At 39.2% G+C, this 20265-nt stretch overlaps 2 protein-coding genes across 4 annotated transcripts; one reads left to right on the forward strand and one right to left on the reverse strand.

The window, feature by feature from the left end:
• The first annotated feature begins 13 nt into the window (after positions 1–13).
• On the forward strand, positions 14–16229 carry LOC105566889. Of its 3 annotated transcripts, XM_012021282.1 has the most exons (9): positions 15–449; positions 677–925; positions 7120–7344; positions 7609–8186; positions 12238–12418; positions 13017–13151; positions 13394–13877; positions 14197–14458; positions 14799–16229. In XM_012021282.1, exons 3-9 carry the CDS (start codon positions 7122–7124, stop codon positions 15168–15170), a joined length of 2235 nt encoding a protein of 744 aa, XP_011876672.1. In that variant the 5' UTR covers positions 15–449; positions 677–925; positions 7120–7121; the 3' UTR covers positions 15171–16229. The 3 variants fall into 3 exon arrangements, with proteins under 3 accessions (XP_011876673.1, XP_011876672.1, XP_011876671.1); XM_012021283.1 differs by lacking the exon at positions 677–925 and having other exon boundaries at positions 14–449; XM_012021281.1 differs by having other exon boundaries at positions 15–925.
• On the reverse strand, positions 15801–19227 carry LOC105566888. The gene is made up of 2 exons (XM_012021280.1): positions 18981–19227; positions 15801–17927 (listed from the first exon to the last, which is right to left on the reverse strand). The coding sequence occupies exon 2, from the start codon at positions 17925–17927 to the stop codon at positions 17694–17696; it is 234 nt and encodes a 77-aa protein (XP_011876670.1). The 5' UTR covers positions 18981–19227; the 3' UTR covers positions 15801–17693.
• Between the last annotated feature and the right edge of the window lie 1038 nt (positions 19228–20265).

The following is a 20265-nucleotide window of genomic DNA, read 5'->3' on the forward strand; positions in this document are numbered from 1 at the left end:
AATAAACTAAACAATACGCACCTAAAAAATTGCATTTTTGGACACTCTTCACATGCGAATAATAATGCGAAGAAAAAATGTGAAACGCGCGGAATGTCCGGAAGAAAAATCGAACCACACGAATGGCGAGGATAGCTCCGTTATAACGCGCATAGCATAGCACCTTCACTCCGTACAGTTGTAACAGATAGTATAGTCGAGAGGCAATCTTTGGTATACTACGTTGTGCTGCTGACCCAAATGAATCCTGACCGCCAGTCGCCAGTCAGTCCCGCTCCGGGCTTCTTCGCGGCAATATTGCTCGCTCGGTCGCGCGTTCTCGGTTGCGTTCAATTGTCAATTTTTGTAACGCATAGCAATCGAGACGCACCGATGTCAAAATTCTTTTATAAACATCGTTTCGTCCTCATTACTTTCTCTGTCATGACTACACCTTATCTTCCTACAAAGTGAGTGTTAATTATCAGTAATTCCATTTTGTTTAATCAACAAAGCAGATTTAAACATTAGTTTTACAAGTTTGCGCACTGGATGATGATCCATTTCGGTCGCAGTGCAGTTCTGCCGATTGATCGGTGCTTGATCGAGAAATCGACGAAAATAAATTTCTCGTGACTGGTGTATCGTGCGTGTTAAAACGGTGCCCCTGTTCCACCCATAAGTAAAGGCATTTCAGGTTTACGATTACAGCTGCCACTCGTCAAAGTTAAAGGCGCGAGTTGATCTGGAAATATATATCGTGAATAGTGGATTGAGAAGAAGGAGTGGCATTTCGTGCATAATGTAAGAGAGCTGATGCCAAAACGAAGAAATCACAGGACGCTACCAGGGGACCGGATATCTGTCCCAAACACGCGCATCCTGCAGGCTCGCCCTAGCGATGCGACATACCACACTGGTCCCGCATAATCATTGACAATTGGCAGTAAGCAAATAACAAATAAGTAAAAAAGAAGCAATGTTCTGCATTCTAATTTTTATACTTTTCGTCAAGTCACACATATTTTAGTGCCTCAAAATGAGAAACAGAACGTGCGAATAGTTGAATTTCTTTCGTTTCGTTTTACTCGTGAATTTTCAATTGTTTGACTCGGGCATGGCGAAACGTCAAGGACGTGTCTTCCTCGCGTCCTTGCGTCGGCTTATGGTTGGTGCATTAATTCGCTCAATGAGCGTAACAATGTAAATGCAGTCCTCAATCAGATAGACCGCCCAAGATCGCTACTCCACTCAAGTACCGCAATTTCACGGTAATATCCGCTCCACCTGCGCAGAATATTATATCTGGGATTGTTGCACTGTACGGATTTTGAATATGTAGCACGTGCATTTCTACGCGATCACGGTAGCAGATGTGCAATTTTGTAAGTGCGTAATCCGCATTTGCATCGGAATCCAACCTGCGTAACGTGCACTTGTTCTCTTGCACAACGCGCGCGTACGCGGTTTCGCATAATTTGCGTCTCAAGAGTTGACAGGAGTTCGTTAAACATCGAATCTTCCGTCACCGTCTCGCAAACAAAACGAAGAATAACTGTACGCGAGAGAATAATAATAGAGCACGTTTGCATTCTTCGAGTCTGTTGCTCGTATTGTAAATCGACTCTCGTAACGCTATATCGAGCACCGGCAACGGAACCCTTCGCAATCCGCGTTAAACCCGTTCCTCTCTGGCCTCAAAACCGCGCGGATCACTTGACCGGGTTGGGTTTAGGAATTTAGCACGTGCAGAGTGTAGTTGGAAACATTTCTTTTACTGAAATATTTGGAAACAAGGAAGAGGGGATAAAGATGAATGTGGAAAACATTGCCACTTTAATATTTTCTTCTATTTTATTTTTCTTTAACGAATTTAAAAAGGTTTCACATTGAAAGTTTTTGGTAGTGCCGATAATATATTTTTTGTAATATTACCCTCTGCTTGCAGTTCTATTGTTTGATCTCGAAAAATATATTTTACACACATAGTCATAGCGGTATATAAAACAAATTTTTGATCTTATTCTAGTGAATGTACGTAGCTAATCATGGTGAGCGAAACGACAGATCAACGGTGTTGGTTACTTTCTCAAAGCACGATCGTATTCGTAACCTACTTTAAACGGCGATGCAGTAACCGGGTGCAAACAGCAAACCGACGTTCGTGCCAAGACTCGAATTAGAAAGATCTAATTCGCTTTAGCTATAGGATCTCCTTCTCATTACCATAACGTATTATTCTACAAATTGACAAAGTTTATTTTGTAAAATTATTTTTCTAATTTTCAATTTTAGGATTTAGTCTAACAAAAGAATTTTTTAAATAATGGTTAAAGAATATAAACAGCATTTTATATTCTTTAAAACATAAAAATATCATTACTCTTGAAGAAAGTCTTGACAGAACCTCTTTGAATTGCTCAAGTACTTATCTAGAAAAGCAAAGCAAATACAAAGAGATCGACGAAATCTCGTTCCGTTGCATCAAATAAAATTTCTCTGGTGAAATAAAGTACATTACGGAAGGATTTACTTTCTAGTTTGTCTGTTTTTGTTACTTGCCCGAAAGGTGGTCCAACACTTGGTTGGGAACAACCGTGAAACATAATCCCAAGGTGGAGGTCGTTAGACATTTTTGGGGATCATTTCTTAAGAGAGAGAGAGAGAGAGAGAGAGAGAGAGAGAAATCATGCGAGAGACGAACGAGAGAAAGGAGGAAACACGAGTAGTAGGTGGTTTATCGTAAAAGTTTCACATGACCGAGTTAGAATCAACTCGGCGACAATGACTATGATACGAGGGATCATTTTCACGTGGGCGCCACGTTGGATGTACGTCGCACGTTCTAGTACCTATTAATTGGACGAAGGCCATAATCATAAACGTAATTCCGTCGTTGATCCGTTTCGCGTAATATACACGCGCACTCATGACCGCGACGATCATCGCCATTCGTGCGCACTCGTACTGTTGCGCGCATTCAAGTCACGGCACACACCGGCATTCGGCCGCACCACTCTTCCGCACCAACACGCTCGGCTAATCTCCGAATGTCTGTTGATATTTCAAAGATATTCTTTGAAAAATTTCAAATAAACTTTGCCAGAAGAACAAAATAACTTGGCGTTTTCAAATACTTTTAAATACAGATTTTTAGATATTAAATTATATAAGTGTAGTTTGTATGACAAAATAATAACAGTGGTAACAGAATAGAACTGATTAAGGTTGCACAATCGATTGTTGTAACATAGAAAGTTATCAAACTATGTATATTATTCAATAACACGTATTAACATTACTAAAGACAACGGTAATAAGAAATACAACGATTAGGAGATTCTTTACTTTAATTTATAAACAACATTTAATCGAATTACTTGAAGTAACCAACAATATCTCTATTAAATAGAAAGTTATCTCTAGCTCGTCTATACGCTTCAACTATTTAACCAAACGGTTTCTAAACTTGTCAGACTTTCGTCGGTTTCATTCCCTATTTACCATCACCGACATGACGCTTGGATAAATATACAGACAAAAAGTGGTTAAGCTATTCGTAACCGCGATCTATAGCTAGTCTATTCGTAACTGTCCCACATCCACGCAATGCATCCAACAGCAAACACTACTGTGCTATTTTTTCATTCGAAAATTTATACAAAAAATATCAAGTCCACTCTTAAATTGGAATTTAACTATTTAAATTACTATAGACAATTACTGGACACCTTTGATTGCATTGAGAGTTAAATGTACGAAGAAAACGCAGGTCAATAGTTCTGTATCGTCTCGGTCGGTTTTAAAATTTGTAACAGTGGATCCTGGGCTTTGAATTTTACGCATTTTCTCAGGGATCGGTCTTCTCTGCGGCGATATTATCGGTGAAACTGGTCCTATGCCTGGCTCCACCAAAACAAGGTCGGACCCTGCTCCACGGGATAGCAGCATCCCCCTTGACGATTCAGGTTCACCTCCACGAGTTGTTTCTCTGACCTTGGTCGCTTCTACACCTTTCGACATTCCGGTCTAATCGAGAGAGATACGCCTCCCGCTGACATGTTAGACCTTGCAAACCACTATCTATATGCGTGGAATGCATTCCAATGGACGCACCTTTTGATGCATATATCCACCTTTAACCCCACTTGGCGTAAAATACTTGATGCAAAACTATAAAATAAAAACTCGATTGTTTATCACCTAATGAGTTAAATTGCTCACGGAAAATTGTGAATTTTATAAAAAGAAATTTATAACAATTTTATATAAAGATTAATTATACCAATATATAAATTTAATTACATATGAGATATAAAATTCTATTGGGAGAAATTGTCTTACATGTAAGAAATAAGTAAACTTTCAAAAGTACATCGTTGTTGCTTTATATAATTGTATTTTACTACATATAAATAACATTTCTCTTAATAATTACAATTCTGCAGTTTCACAATTAATTCTGTATATTTTTATTTCTTATATAAATAGCGCAAATTTAAAGGAAGCTTTCTAGGAGTCTGTTCGAATACCGTTCGAATTAAATTGCCATTCGTCTTCGCTTAAGCTGCAATACAAAGGAGACATTTTAAAAGCAGTGTGGATTGCGGAAGCAGAAACGACTTCCTACTAATGCACCGAACATGTCGCCTCGCACACAGAGGAATTTCAGCCTGGCTGAATAACGGTCGCAAACAGGCAAATCGCGTAAACCATTCCCGACTCACATTTCTAATTTTACCGTATGTTTAAAGAACGAATAATTGGGTCGACTTTTAGTGGCTCGTAAAACCCCATGTCGAGAGATTCTTCGCGTAATTCTTCTTGTCTTCTTTCGCAAAGTTCGTCGTAGGCAAAATTTCAATGAAAATTTTCCTCTCAGGATCCACATCCTTCACGTAAAAGTATAGTAACGAACAAGGACGAGTCAATTATACGAGCCGAGTATAATAGCGACGCGAGATTGCTATCAATCCAGTTTCTTCGGAGCGACATTGTTATCATTCGCAGGAAAATTAACCCGGTTTCTTCTGCTTGCGCAACCAGTTTAGCATAATAACGATAACCATGATTCCGTTCCAATACTAACTACATGTAATTGAAAAAAACACACACAATTCTGTAGAATACTGGATTATTTATTTAAAAAAATGAGTTTCCAATTAAAACAATTGGACAATAATTGTTTATATTTATTTAAATGGAGTGTGCTTTTCAGAAGTTTGATTTTAAAATGGAAAAATCTATGTTCTAAATATCTTTCTCTCTTGGTTTTGAGTATGGATACATATAACACAATTTTTGTTAGATTGTTAGACAGAGGCCAGAAACATTCGTATCAAGCTTAAACGGGACTGAGCTGATTACGAAACGGTGCGAAGGATTATTACTGTCTGCCGTGTCTGAAAACTACTCCGTACTTGCTGCGCTTGAAATTCAAGTACTGGAATATATTTTTTCATTGATATTCTAAATTATTTTTACATAGCAGTTAAGACCGGTAATATCTAATTTACCAGAGGGAAATATATAATCGAGTAAACAAAAAAATGTATATGTCAGCCAAGCGGAATGAGAACATTTATTTATGTTTGTTCGTGAAAGTGCGATACTCGTAGGCATTCGGAAATACGTACTCAATGGGAGATGAGAGATACATATCACATTTACTATTCCTTGAGCAGAAAATTTGATGCGTTTTCGATAAGCATCCGCGTGTGAAAGTACAATTACTCGCTCGCCATATTCGCCAATGTTTTATAGGAAACAAACGGTATTTCCTCGTATGAATGTAAATCGTAGGAAGAAATCAGCATTAAGCATTTTTTACAGTTATAATGTACGGACAATACGCCGTGTGACCAATTTTTATTACGATATTTATAACACGCAACCGTTTTCAGTGTAATAAAGTTTTATCATGATATTCATAAAACGTAATCATTTGCGGCGTGTAAAAAAGCTTGGATGCAACATTCGAAAGGCGCCGCGAGAAATGAATGTGCCGTTACGCGATCGGAAATGTGTCTTCCTCTTCCTATGTCCGCATCTTGCGCGTAACTCTGGTAACGGGAAAGGGCCCGACATCGACGACGCACGAGGGGACCATTCCTCGCGATTCAGACGGAGGGGAAATTCGCTGCTGAGCATGGGCACGAGTCGACTTGAACGATAAATTAGATCGCGCGACGCTGGCACTGCGCGGAATAGAAAGTTGCCTCGGCGGTGTACAGTGTGAGAAGCGTAGTAAGGAGAGATGGAGAACATGCCCCGACTTTATACAACCAAAAAAAAAACGAAATAAAGAACAGATTTATTTCAAGACCAGAAAAGAAGAGAGGATTTATTTTACTTTGCGATAGAAAAGGTGATCTTATAAGCATACAACCAACATTTACTTACGTATTTTCCGAAAGATCTTCAACAAATATACGCAAACAAGTAAATTAAAACAGCCTTTTAACATATTAAAGACACAAGTGGTGAAAACTTTTGAATTGCTTTTCTTTTTTCTGAATACAGTATCTCTTTATATTACCTCTGTATAAAAGAGATTCTAGAAGGTAGAGAAAAAGAGAGAGTCACAAAGGAATGAGGATAGGGAAAGGAGATACGTGTCGTGTGAAAATGTCGCATCCCCTCCGCGCCATCGTTCGTGACATTTATACACCCCGTTATCTCCTCCATCGCATTAATAACTTAACTGTAACCGCCACTGCCGCTGATTAACAATAATTCGCAGCTCTTCCTCGTGAGCAAATATAATTCGACACGGCGCGTTAATTGCCACGACACAGGCTTTCATCGAGATTAGGATATCATTACTCTCACCGCGAACAATCTTGCCTTATTCCACAGTAAAGGCGCGAATGCGAGAGAAATTGCAAACAAATCGTCTTGTCTCCGTTGGTCGCACGTATAACAATACTTGATCTGCTGATACTCTTGACTCGTTTGCTAGATATTACTATTGAAAAGAAATGTTGAGAAATTTAACGCATTGATAATTAAAGTGACACAATGACAGATTTATTTACGCGATACTAGCGCAACATCGTGTGGGATACAATTATTCATGAATTACAGTATAATTAACGATTAAATGAATAAACGCTGACAGCCTTTATTCATCCTCCGCAGAGATGAGAAGCGAAGTGGGCGAATGGCTGGCCACGTGCGTAGGTTCGCCAATATGCATCCTGCTGCTATCATGGTCCCTATTGATCTACCAGAATCAATCCTCATCCTCGAAAAGAAAGATTGATGTGCTGACAGTCGCGATTCTCTCTCAAAGTCTCACGCATCAATTAGGATTGCTGCTATACGCGATCCTCACTTTGATCCGTCCAGCGAATCATTTTGGAGGTAACTGTAACTATTGCTTACTAATCTTTCGTACAACAACTCCGATAAAGTGCGGCGACATATCTTATTATTAATTATATAAGATAGTAACATTTTATCATGATAGTACACAATATTGCTATCGCGAGTTTAGTCTCCTCTTTGGAATTGATATGAGCGCCAACCAATTTCCAACGATTATATGTATTATTGTATATAAATGAATTCGGCAGAGTAGATTGGCTCGGCGCCCGAAAAACATTAAGCAACTTTTCTTTGTCGCAGAGTTATGCTCAACGTTGGTCTGGGTGCTCAACTCATCGAGTATCCTTCAGGAACTGACCTTGACGTCGATCGCAGTGTTCGCGGCGATCAGCAGTCGCGATGATGTTATCAATCTAACAAAAAATCACCTCAAATACCATTTGGTGAGCTTGAGCGTCATCAGCGCCTGCATCGGTGTCACCGGCGTTCTCAACTTCGAGCCGGAGATCTGCGTTTTTCTGGCTCACGAGATCTCCCATAAGTACGGAGTCTTTGTCAACTCTCTAAGAAGTCTATTGGCCCTCGCGTCTCTTTTCGGCGTGTTGGTTGCGGCCTTTAAAACCCTATGCCGTCCACCGACTTCTGAGCTACTTAAATCAGTCTCGGATTTATCCGAGGCAAGCTCGAAGAACTCTTCGGGAGCGTTCGATTGTCACCCACAACATTGGGATCCCTCGAGCGGATCGTGCACCAGTGGTTCAACCAACAGCAGGGCGTGTTTGAGAAAGAAGAGGATACAGGTGGACGAGGCCAGTGGCAGATCTACCGTTTACAGCATACTTTTTGTCTGCTACATCTTCGAGCATTTGCCCATCTTGGTAATTATATATTTCATTTCTTTACCATTTACTTTTATTTCTTACGTCTATCTCCTTTCTTCTTCGTCAGATCTGATGAATTTGATAAACATGCTTGCGATGTATCAACTTTTGCGCTATTAAATTGACAATAAATTAAACACAATTAAAATTATTATAAAGTCAATAATGAAAAAAGAGGCATCCTGTACATAAACAGCTGCTTGTTTTTCCTACAAGTTGAAAGTTAATGCGACTAAACAGGAAACCCGTTTGCGGAAAATCGTTTTGATCGTTAGCATAATCTCGTTGCGTTAAAGATCTGAATTGCAAAATCCGTTTCTAATTTATGTAAAAGTATCAAATGCAATCCAATGCTATCGAGACCGGCGCGTTTTTCCGTATGGTTGGTTTAATTATTATTACTTTCGCGAATAGCAACTCCAACTAACCGGCAACGCTAATTGTTAACTCACAGCTGAGATTTATTAAAGAGGCCTGAAAGGGACACGTGATTTATTAAATGTTCCGCGATCGCGGTTAATCTCAACATTTTTTTTCCTCGGTAGTGGAGCCATTTTTTACGCGAGCATCTCGATCGTAAAAGAAACATTTCGCAATATCCTCGAAATTACGCGTGCCAAGTCGACCGTAGCAATGTTACATAGTTAAAAGTAGTCGACCTAATTTATGGCACGCCCTCGATTATGCTTCTAAATAGCGAAAGACAAAGGATATTCCGCAAGGTTTTTCAAACTAAACTGGCCTATCGTCAACATGTTCATCATAAATGTTGAACAACGTAAAATTTCTCTTTGAAAGGAGACGCTTCTGTCTGTCTCGATAAGACAAAAATGGAGAAGTAACGTAATTGCAAAATTGTGTGTTACATTTTAAGTATAATGTCGACGTTTTAGCATTTTTTGTTGCTGTGGAACGAATTGTTACAATTATAGTCACGCCCCTGAAAATGTCATCGTATCTGACAACAGATCCGATACGGTGGTCGGTCGAATTGTCCGATCGCCGTCACAGTAATTACATCGGTACAATTACATGACAGTCGAGAGGATTTTCATGCGAGCGAGCGCGAGCCGGACGCGAACTTGGTTTCGAGCGTGCACCATCCGGAAGCGAGACACAGACCCTTGACGCGTAAACGCCGCTCCTCGAGAAAGTGGACGGGAGAAACAAAGAGGCCCAAGATGGTAAAAGGGTCGGCTCGAGACATAAAGCAAAAATTGGAAAGCGCGATCTTAATTCGGACGACGACCTTAATCGGCCAACTAAATTAAGAATTCACGTGGCGGCGCCGGTCGACGTTCCGCAAAAGTCGTCCCGTAAAGAAACTCCCATGACCTTCCTCATTAATATTAATGATCGCGGCTGTTACATGCGTGACGGGTACGTATTTACATCGTGTAGGAACAACGCGCGACCAATTAGGTTATCGCCAGGTGGGCGTATCTCGCGTATAGAGAATCGCGGAACGAATGTTAAATACATTTCGATCGTAGTACGCGCGCGATCGCAAAATCCCAAGTGAAACTCAATCGGGATGTTATTCACATTAAAGAGCGATATTTTATGAATCATCGTTTTTATAATTGACGCGATATCTAAGCAGTTACGAAATGAAATGACTCGCCGCTCGATACACGTAAAACCGTGCCCGAGATTCGCACGTATTAGTTGGTTGAAAAATAATAGCCGGAGCACCGTTCGTCGAAATAAACACCGTTCTCCGCTTACACACGCGCAAACAGCGTGACGGCCGTTACACTCGTGTTTTTGTCTAATGATTAAACAAAATCACCGGTATAAATTTTAATTACACGTTCGAATAAAAATATCGACAAGCGTTCAAATTGATAAGATCGACGAGTTTCTTAATCTTTTTCAACTATACATTATTTTCAACGCAACTAATCTTTACTCCGAATTTACCTCGAAATTCACAATTGTTGAGAAATTTCAAACCAATGCGATGGTTTCTCGCATATTAGGCAATTATTATCGGAGCTTCGATCAATCTGAACGCACTTTTAACAAACGCGAAAAGCGTGTCCGTGAGCATTACGCTCGCATTTACTAGCGGCAGTTTAAGTAAAACGTCAATGCACGGGATATAAGAATAAATTGTGAAACAACTGACAATACTTATGGAAGATGAAACAGAGGCATAACGCGATTCTCCGTTTATTGTGGTAATCAGCGATATATTCGAGATAAATTATGGATTATAAACGGAATATTAGTTTAAATTACAATCAAAAAGATTTGAATACAAAAAATATAAGTAGAATATTTAATACAAAATTATAGAAACAGGAAAGATATCGATGTAATCAACTTTGCAACGTATCACTTCCACGTATTTTAAAATGTATAAAAATACTATTGTGTGATACGAGTACGAGATATAATTTTGCGAAATATATTTTTACGCGCATGTCGTAATATTCCAAAAGAATTAATTAAAAGAAGTGCAATATAACAGAAAATTTCTGATTGTGGCAACCATCGCGCCAACCGGAGCGATACATGTTTGAGAAAAAGAGAGAGAGACAGGGGTCGAGAATTGCGCGCGTGCACCTTACACACACTTATTCGCGTATGTGCCGCTCTATTCTCTAATTAAGGTACAACTAGTTTCGATTTCATACCTCGGACTAGACCGGCCGTTACTCACGTAACTATAGCAGCGGTACTACCGCACAATATACCGTTCGTATATGATAGAACACACAGTGCGAGGCAAAAGTGCGCCGACTGAAAGGCATTAAGGTCTTGTTATTCGTTAATTAACGACAACTTGATTATCTTGTCGTGATTAGAAATTTGCATGCATAAAATAGCAGTAAAGCGCAAAGACGTATAAAATTATATACATAAACAGATTATCTTGAACAGGAAATACTTCTTCTAAACTTCGAAACTTATTAAAAGATAGATTCTATCTCCTCGCAGAGTCATATTTACATAAATTTAAAGCTTACACACAACGAATACAATACTTTTAAACTCGTAAGGATTAAACAAAATTTAATTAAATCATAATTGAAATAAATTTTCTACTTGAAAGCAAACATATGGAATATTAATATATGTTAAAACTTGTGTTAAAATCAATTCCGTGACTACATTAAGATCGAGGATTTCAATCTTGTGACGCGGAGATGTCTCGTTTGTCTATCGTGTCATTTACTGAAGAATTCATCCAACGAGATTATCCACCATCGCTCGCATATAAAAAATATGAACAACATTGTAATAAAGGACGAAACGGCACGATTCACATATAACATGCGTGTTCAGCGCACGTAAAATTGCGTACCTGCTCGCATATCGCATTGCATCGTGTACGATGCGCGTACTTTTGAAAGCGCGACCGCGGAGTTTTCACCGCGAATTCTTGCGCGAATACATAGTTAAAAACGAAAGTTTTTGTCGCAGCCCCTTCGTAAGAGGTCCGCTCGTGCATATTTTCAGTGTGTCTTCCTATCTGCGAGGTACGATCTTTTTTCTCTCTAAAGATGCTAGATATCGCACGTACGACACACACGCAGAGACCCGTCGAACAATTAGCCACGTGTAATTGACGCGATCCGAATGTTCGACGTATTATACATTGTGGTTTCCTCACGGCGAAAGCTGGACCTAATTTCTGAATATAGAATCTTCTTGACACGATTTCTGGTGAAATTTATTAGCGCGAAGAAAATCCCGCCATGGTCTAGAATGCCTAGATTACTTACGTTGCATTAGGCGCAACAGATTGCAGGGATACCGTTTTCTATACATTCAACCGTAATGACCACATTAATGATTATCGCGTTCATACGAGTGTTATTAAAAATATTGAACGTACTGGATCATAAAAATATTATATGTATACTATAATAGCAATAATTACATTATACATCTCCATTATTACGTTATTTATTATACACTTTACAGTGTTGTTTTGTTGCAAGTATAATATTTATGCCAGTATTCGTGTAAGTTGTGTAATATTATTTCAAAGCATAATAAATCTGTAAATTAATTCAACAAAAGGATTTTTTCCCAGATCATCTCCATTAAGCCGAGCCTTCTAAAGAACTTCTGCACGCCCCAAAATTTGGCGATATGGCTGCCACTGGTGAAGGATACGCTACTTCCGGTTTTCCTGGCTCTCTTCGACAAGATGTTCTGTCGATACGTGGCCAAGGTGTATACAAAGCAGGATCACGCAAGGAGATTGTCGCATGGTACGTTCTTTTTTCAATCGCAAAGAAACCGGGGTTTTTGCGGAAGCTTTTTCGCGTTTTACAATACGAACGGAGACACTACGTGATTTTCATTCTTTTGTTAAGCAAAAACACACTGACCTGTTCGCTGTGCGTGGGAAAGTAAGACGCCTACCGTGTAATAATCGCGATACCTGCCCGCACAGCAGCGATATTCCGCGCGACAGCCGGAAATTTTTATCGTTAACGACATTTGAGCGATTCGCTCGACCGTATTTTCATTTTGCAACATACATAACTATTTATACAGTTTCACAACCGTCGGAGGATTTCTTTTATTAGATCGTTCCTTTGTTGCAGTCTACACATTTTTATTCTAATTTAATGAGATATTGAAAAGAAAATGTGTTAAACACATCCAATTGTAAGTATTAACTACATTAAAGTTTCTACATCAAAGTTCCAGAACATTTAACTTAGTATTTTCTCAAGGAGGAGTGCCACTTTAAGTAATTCGTATAATTATTGAATTTACTGCAATTAAGGAAAACATTCTTATGCCAGTTGTTAAAGCGAGATTCGTCGATGTAATAAAATTTCTCTGGGATTTCTCTTTCAGGCGGTATAGACGGTAAATTTCGACACTTTGAACAAGATGCCGAATACAAGCTGCAGTTGAACTTAAATCACGGACTAAAGTTTCCTCTGACAAACGGAAGCCTCTACGGACGGTTGCACAGCCATCAGAACAGAGGTGAGTGAGCGAGAACGGATGTGTCAGCGAAATTTAACGATGCGAAAATATTTCGATCGTCCGATAATTCTCTCTCCCAGCCTATATTGTTAATTGTGATGTTTCGTGCGGCTTTGTCAATGCACCTATCGAACACCTTGGCGCGACAACACCACGTTAGAAAGTTTGATGACGAATGGCAATTGTTGGCTTGCTTAGTGTAATCGTCTTTATTTACTGAATAACTGTTGTTATGTCTGCAGCGAAAACTGGCACGATTACTATGGGAATTCAGCAACACTACCCCAAGACGCAATCCATGAACGAGGATAGCAACTACGCGTCTCTGCCAGCGGAACTATCATCCTTCACGAGTTCGACCTTCGAACCGCGTCAGGACAGAATCCCCGAACCGCCGAAGAACTCGATGGAACAACAGCAGTCGGGATGCAGCAGACGACCGAGACCAAACGAGAGCTTGCACGAGTTGGTTGGTAATCGCAGGAAGATCGGCAGCACCGACGTCTTCGGGCAGAACATGGAGAACTTGGTGCAATTGGAGGATCCTGCGAGCAATCGAAAATTTCAAATCAAGAATCTCGACGAGATTCGCGAAGAACCATCCAGGCGACACGCTAGGAGCGTTCTCGGCCTGGAGAAGCTAATTCTCGGGCTGGAAAACAACCTCCAAGAGCAGCATTATTCTAGAAACGTTTTGCGCAGAAATCAAAGCTTCGACCATGCCAGGTGCCACTTACTTGTCGGTCGGTCCGCCCGGTTGCTCTCGCGTATCTTTTAGCGTACCTTCACTTTTACCTGTGCCATTAAGCCACCGTCACGATATACGGCAACTGGAAAGTGAGACGCGAAGTTTCCTATAAATTATTCAAAATGCATGTTTCAACGTACATCGTACATACAGGATAACCTACATTCATCAACTGACCTTTCTTTCTCACGAATTCTAATAATATTATTAATATTTATATTCATATTTCAATATATCTTTATCTACAGTTTTCGTAAATGATTGTAAAACTATAACGCTTTACTCTCTCATACATAGATATCGACCTATGCTCGACACGAGGACCTACTTGAAGAAAGACGACCTTGTGAGAGAGAATCTTGAACAAAATCTTCATCTAAATCTTCATAGACGGGATAGTCACTGCGACGGATACGATAGCTCCGATGACGAGAGTTGCGATCTGGAGAACGGTGACTTCGACACGATGAGCTCCTGCAGGAGCAGAAGCAGAAGCTGCTGTTCCGTCACTACGGTCGCCAATGATGACTTTGAATATTTTCAACGTAAAGGAACCAAGGTAATTTCATATCATTCATTTTCGTCATTTCTATTAATAATTTTCTCACACCTTACAATTTATTCTAAATCACATCGCGCTAAACTAATTAAATTGATTATTTTCACATTGTCTTAATTTCGCTAGAACGCTAAGTAAACTCATCATTCGTAATGACTAGATTTTAATGTTAAACGCAAGAGAATGCAAGACGTGCCAGAGGCACTTTCACGATGCGAGAAAATGCATCGTCCTGTAGAAAAATGCTCACCGCTGACGGAACGTTTCATCGGCCTTTTCGCGGCGGTAAAGGCGCGCACACTTACGTAATCCCGCATCGTGAGAACGTCCTGTATTACAGGTGGAGTTGCTGCCCTCGAAGCGAACCGGCGAGGTAAAGGTCAGCATGCGATCTTTCACGCCGCGTATCATAGAGAACGGTACGGAGGATCGGGGGGACAAGAAATGCGGTAGCAACACGAAGCTATCCGATACGAAGCCTAGCATACAGTCCTATCACTTGAAAACTAAGAGGATCGCGCCTGGTTATTCGATGAACGATCTAGATAAGCTGATTGCCAACAGAAAATTGCCGAATCTCTCCATGGAGAATCTGAGAAGCATCCTGAAGAACTCTGGCGTGAGTTATCTCGACAATGGTGACATATGCAAACACGATCTAGGCGGCTCGGCACCGGATTTCAAGAAAATCTTCGTCACCGAATTCATATAAAATCCACAACGTTACGTCAATTGTTGATAAAAGCGGAAGACTGTATTTCTTACAATCATACAACGAAAATTCTTTCGTTTCTAAAAGATCATGTCGATAGTAAAATTGAAACAAGTACATAAATTTAAGTATTCAGATTTATGACAATCTTAATTTATTAACAGAGAAAATGATTGGCATAAACATTTCGAGCTAACGCACATTGTATATATTCTCAAAGTATGAGAAATCGTCCTGTTTTCCAGTAAACATCAAGTAATAGCTACGTAATATCAGTAATTGTAATTTCTCACTCAACAGTATAAATGTAATTTAATACATGTACATAACAATTACGTTTTTGAGTAGGAAGTTATAATATTGATGTTATGTAACTGTTAATTGGCATTTATTGGAATTCTATAATACAAAATCTATATTTTTTATATAAGCATTTTTTTATAATCGCAATAATCTTCGGACTTGTTATTAATTATAAGCTGCGATCAATAATTAGTTACGAATGAATGTACATGCAATTATTGTAAACGTTTACGCAGCATTGTGCCTATTTTTGTAAAAATGTTGTAAAATACTTAATGATACTTAGCGAATTTATCTAGGACGGGGAGTTGATTATGTAAACGTTACTTGTGTAAATATTTTGTATATTTGTATCACGATATAATTTAAGATAGCGATTATTTACATGTATACAATTACGCGTGGCTCCACGATCTGTTCATTTAATTGTCGTGAAAGTGACGAGCGAATTGTATAAATTAATCGTAAATATATTTTACCTATGGATTTAAGGAAAATATCAGCGATTGCCTTTGCATATCACTTCGTGGCAAAACTAAAGTTACTTTAGTACAAAGTAAAAACTTTGTTAAAAATTTCCATTATTTTGCCATTAAAATGTTTATCTAATCTTTAACATAAGTCCGATTAAAGATATTAATCTTTAATATTTATCCTAATATCTTTGCTCACAAATTGTCAAATATAATACATACTCATGGTGATCGATAATATGCAACGTTAAAATTTCAAATAAATATAATCCATTTTATTAAATTGATTTGTTTACAATTAAAACACCATTTATCTTTCGATCATTCGATTACGATCGTCTTATTCTCGCGAAATTAGCGATAACGCAATCGTTTTACATTTAATAATTATTAGCTTCAACCTCTGGCATATATTTTTTCCTTATATACATATAGCGAGTGTTGCTGGCAAGATTGAGCATAGCCAATGTCGCATGTATTCATGTGGCAGATTACAGTCACGCCTTCCGTCGTCTATCGCGTGATAGCGACATCGTAATCGCCACCGTTGACGTAATTGCCTAATTAAGTGCGATCTATCCTATTCTTTCACAATTTATTATGCATATGTTGACTAGTAATACACAGTTTGGCATCGTTAATCGTATTTCATCTACGATTGCATTGATCAATGGCGTAGAAACGCGGCGCGCTCGCTTGCGTTAACCCTTTCATGACTGAGAAACATACCAGCCTCTCTTTTACATTTGTTGCCTCTCTGATTTATTAGGGTGCTAGTGACTCACTAAAAATAATAATAAACAAAACAAATTAAGTCATAAAAGAGTTAACTCACGTTTGCTAATTATTATGATATACGTAATCACCCATAAATGTCTGTAGAACCTTTTTTCGAAGAGTAATCGCTACATTTTATGTGCTTGTGTCAAGAACGTAAAAAGTTTCCCAAATTCGTCAATGTTAATAATTAACTAGCAATTTTGCAAAATTTTATCTTGAAAATCTAATCTTTTGCCTGCCAGGCAGTGCATTTATCGTTCTTACGTAATTCAATTTTATTTCTGCTCAAAAACGTATTGCATATAACAGAATAATACGTGACTTGTTAATACAATTTGGACTTTAGCGTTAATGAAAATATATGCGTGCCTTAGTCAACTTGAAGAATTATTTGTTTAGAGTTCTCCAAGGACACGCGTATGTAACGATACTTGCTTTATAGTATAAACTTATGAAAGCATTCGTCTCCCGGAACCATTAAACTCCCCTCGCGGATCTAAAAATAGTACGCTCGACATCAAACTATAATACACAGCCACGTTAACCGCGTCAAACTGCGCTCTCACATTTTACTTTCGACGTTACATTCTCACATTTTATATTCCCCTACAGATAAAAAGTGACGCGAGCTTCAATTGACTATTTACTGTTTGACAAATTTTTTTTAGTGAAAATTTATTAAGTCTTCTAATAAGTTTGTAGCGATATAACTAGCTCTTTATAGGAATCTATAAAGTAACAATGTCGTATATTATTATTTCATCCTAGTAGAAAGAAAGAATGTAAATATCATTTAAATTTTTGCGGACGAGATACTCGTACGTAGATCTATTAGATATTGAAACGGCGCTGACGATATTGCGACTCGCGAATTCTACGCCACTACGCGAAAGCGATTTGATACTGGCTGGCACTTTGGTAGAGGAACGCGCGAAAGATTTCCATTCGCGTCCGATCGATCCGCCGATCAGTGAGTGACGTAGACGAGATCGCTGCCGCGAAAGATCGCCTCGATCATAGACTTCCGGTTGAATTCACCACCTCGAGACTCCATCGCGGCCACTAGTCGCTGGTATCGGTTCCAGGCGGTCACCGACGCCACTTCCTTTTCCTGCCGGTCCTTAATCTTCTCGTATACATCGCCGCCGCTGTCGACCGCAGCCTCGGAAGTCTGACACACAGCTTCTGCATCCGGTATCATCTACGAAGTTGCGATCGAATGATTCGATACCGTCATTGGAATTCTCCATGATCTACGGCGCGGGACATTATCTTAGGCGCATCGTTTTATTATAATTTATTAAAATTACGGGACATTCCTGGAGGTACCTGGATTGTTATTCTTTTTTTATCATGCGGTTATGTAGAAACCCATCTTATGTAATATGCAACGTAAATTTCCAAGACATTAAGTCAGAAATTAGATGCTATTTAGCGACCAATTAAAATCAGCAATTGTCAAATAGAATCATCGAGGAATGTTGCATTCGTCTTATCTTGAAATTAATTTTCAACGCGGCCGTTTGATTGTATCAGATTGGCTTGCAATCGAGCGGAAGGAAGTCCTAAAGGGTTTATACGAAACGAGCATGACCAATGTTTGCTGAATGCATCGTAGACACGTGTAACGCTACCCTAAACCCCGAGTCTGAAATCAATACTCGAACGGCATTACACTGTTACTAAGGATGCCCATCCCCATCGCCAGATTTTGCGTCACCCCTGCACCACTTTAACCAACTTGGGAAGTTCAACGACCAACGCGAGTCCGTGCCAATTGCCGTGATATCGCGGTACCGCGATTCATTACAATTTCATTATTATACACGTTATTATTTACTTAATTTTTAACTATCGGCAGCTCTTTCGCCTCATTTGGCAACGGTCAGTTACATCTATTTACAAGTAATTATATAATAACAAACAATTATACAATGATAATATTTATATAATCGTTGCTATTAATGAACAAATGTGATTAATATAAATTGTAACAAGATAACAACTACTACAATTGTTCCCCTGATTTATTCACGTGTAAAATGGATTAATTCGTGCAAATAACAAAATCATTTTACGTTTTACGCGAACCCAATATCTCGATGATTAATCGACAATGCAGAAGAGATCCATTATCCGTTATTACTAAACCCGTTATCTAATTATCGTCCCGTTAGTTAATTAATAGAGAATCAATTTGCTTCGCATGCCTTTGACTTCGCGTTCGAATCTCTAATCATTTCTCGCTGCTCACCTTCGCGTTTCGTTTCCGCTAGTTTTCGCGCGACCTCGCAATCCAAAGGTCAAGGTCGCTGTAATGCGCTTTCCGTTCTTCTGGAAATTTAGATCAGAACCGGATTTATCTAGCGAGACACGTAGACCAGACCAGCGTGCGGTCCAACAGTGACTGAGGAAGCTCGACCAATACGTCGACCATCAGCTGGATCTCTGCGATGACTTTTCCCCCTCTGGTGGTACCCAGAACCTACATGTGGCTACCATATGGGAGGGGAACGACGAAGGGGGTGCCGTTGAGAAACAACGAATAGTAGAGGGACCACCTCTTTCATTCTCTCACCCTAGACCACTCGGGAGTTCGTTTCCGGTTTTCCGCCCGCCATTCGCGTGTCGCGGATTTTGTTCAGCGACGCCTCAAGTCCGACAAGAGACTGAGATTGCTTCCAATCGATGCACACGCGAGTTTACGAGCCATTTTATGCGCGTTTACTGGTTACCGGTGTTATTATATCTATAATGCTTTTCATGGTACGGTCGTGTTTCAGTCAAGAGCTGTTATTGCACTCGATTGTGTAACTATCCATTATACACTGATTCTCACCACAGTTTTCCGTAATTGTATTATAAATAGACGAATAGATTTGTATTTCTCTTTATCATTCTTTGTAATTAAATGTAGTGAATCTAATATTCATAATATTAGAACAGAATTGCATCAGTGACCATGTACAACCAACAAAAAATTAAACATTTTTTATCTAATTTACCTTACTATAACTTGAATATTTTCGTGCATATCAGAGGAATATTTTTACACTCTCTTGTTACATTTCTAACTTTCAGTCGATCCTATTTTAATACTTCAATTTTATTACAAAAGCTGGAATAATTAAAGAATACGGATAGAAAAATAGAATAGAAAATAATCAACTTGTTACAAAGAATAAATAAATAAAAATAATTATAGTGGCACTCTCAGTTCTCTCTTTATCAAGTAGAATTGATCTTTCTAGTCGGTCGACTCGAGGGTACGGGTGTCTTTAGGAAAATAAATGTCTCATTGTCAATCTTGTTACTATACGGAGGTGCTTTGAGAACATCAACGCCAAAGACGAGCCGTGACAATAATAGGCGCGGGTGGGTAAACAGGCTTGCCTTAAGTGACGCGCATTTAATTTAATTCGAGACGTCTGCATTCCACGGCGGTCCCGTGACTCCCGTGTCGAAGACAAGAGACGCCAGGCCACCGTGGTAAGCATCGCCACACCATAGGGGCCATGCCGGCCGTCCATTGTGGCAGC

This window comes from Vollenhovia emeryi, unplaced genomic scaffold (assembly GCF_000949405.1).
Source record: "Vollenhovia emeryi isolate VEMERY1.0 unplaced genomic scaffold, V.emery_V1.0 DF939142.1, whole genome shotgun sequence".
NCBI classification, from domain to species: Eukaryota; Metazoa; Arthropoda; class Insecta; order Hymenoptera; family Formicidae; genus Vollenhovia; species Vollenhovia emeryi.

Coding starts and splice junctions, on each gene's coding strand:
- LOC105566889 (XM_012021283.1), top strand. CDS start 7,122: ATGAGAAGCGAAGTGGGCGAATGGCTGGCCACGTGCGTAGGTTCGCCA. Junction 7,345..7,608: donor TCCAGCGAATCATTTTGGAG/GTAACTGTAACT, acceptor TCTTTGTCGCAG/AGTTATGCTCAACGTTGGTC. Junction 14,459..14,798: donor TTCAACGTAAAGGAACCAAG/GTAATTTCATAT, acceptor CCTGTATTACAG/GTGGAGTTGCTGCCCTCGAA.
- LOC105566888 (XM_012021280.1), bottom strand. CDS start 17,927: ATGATACCGGATGCAGAAGCTGTGTGTCAGACTTCCGAGGCTGCGGTC.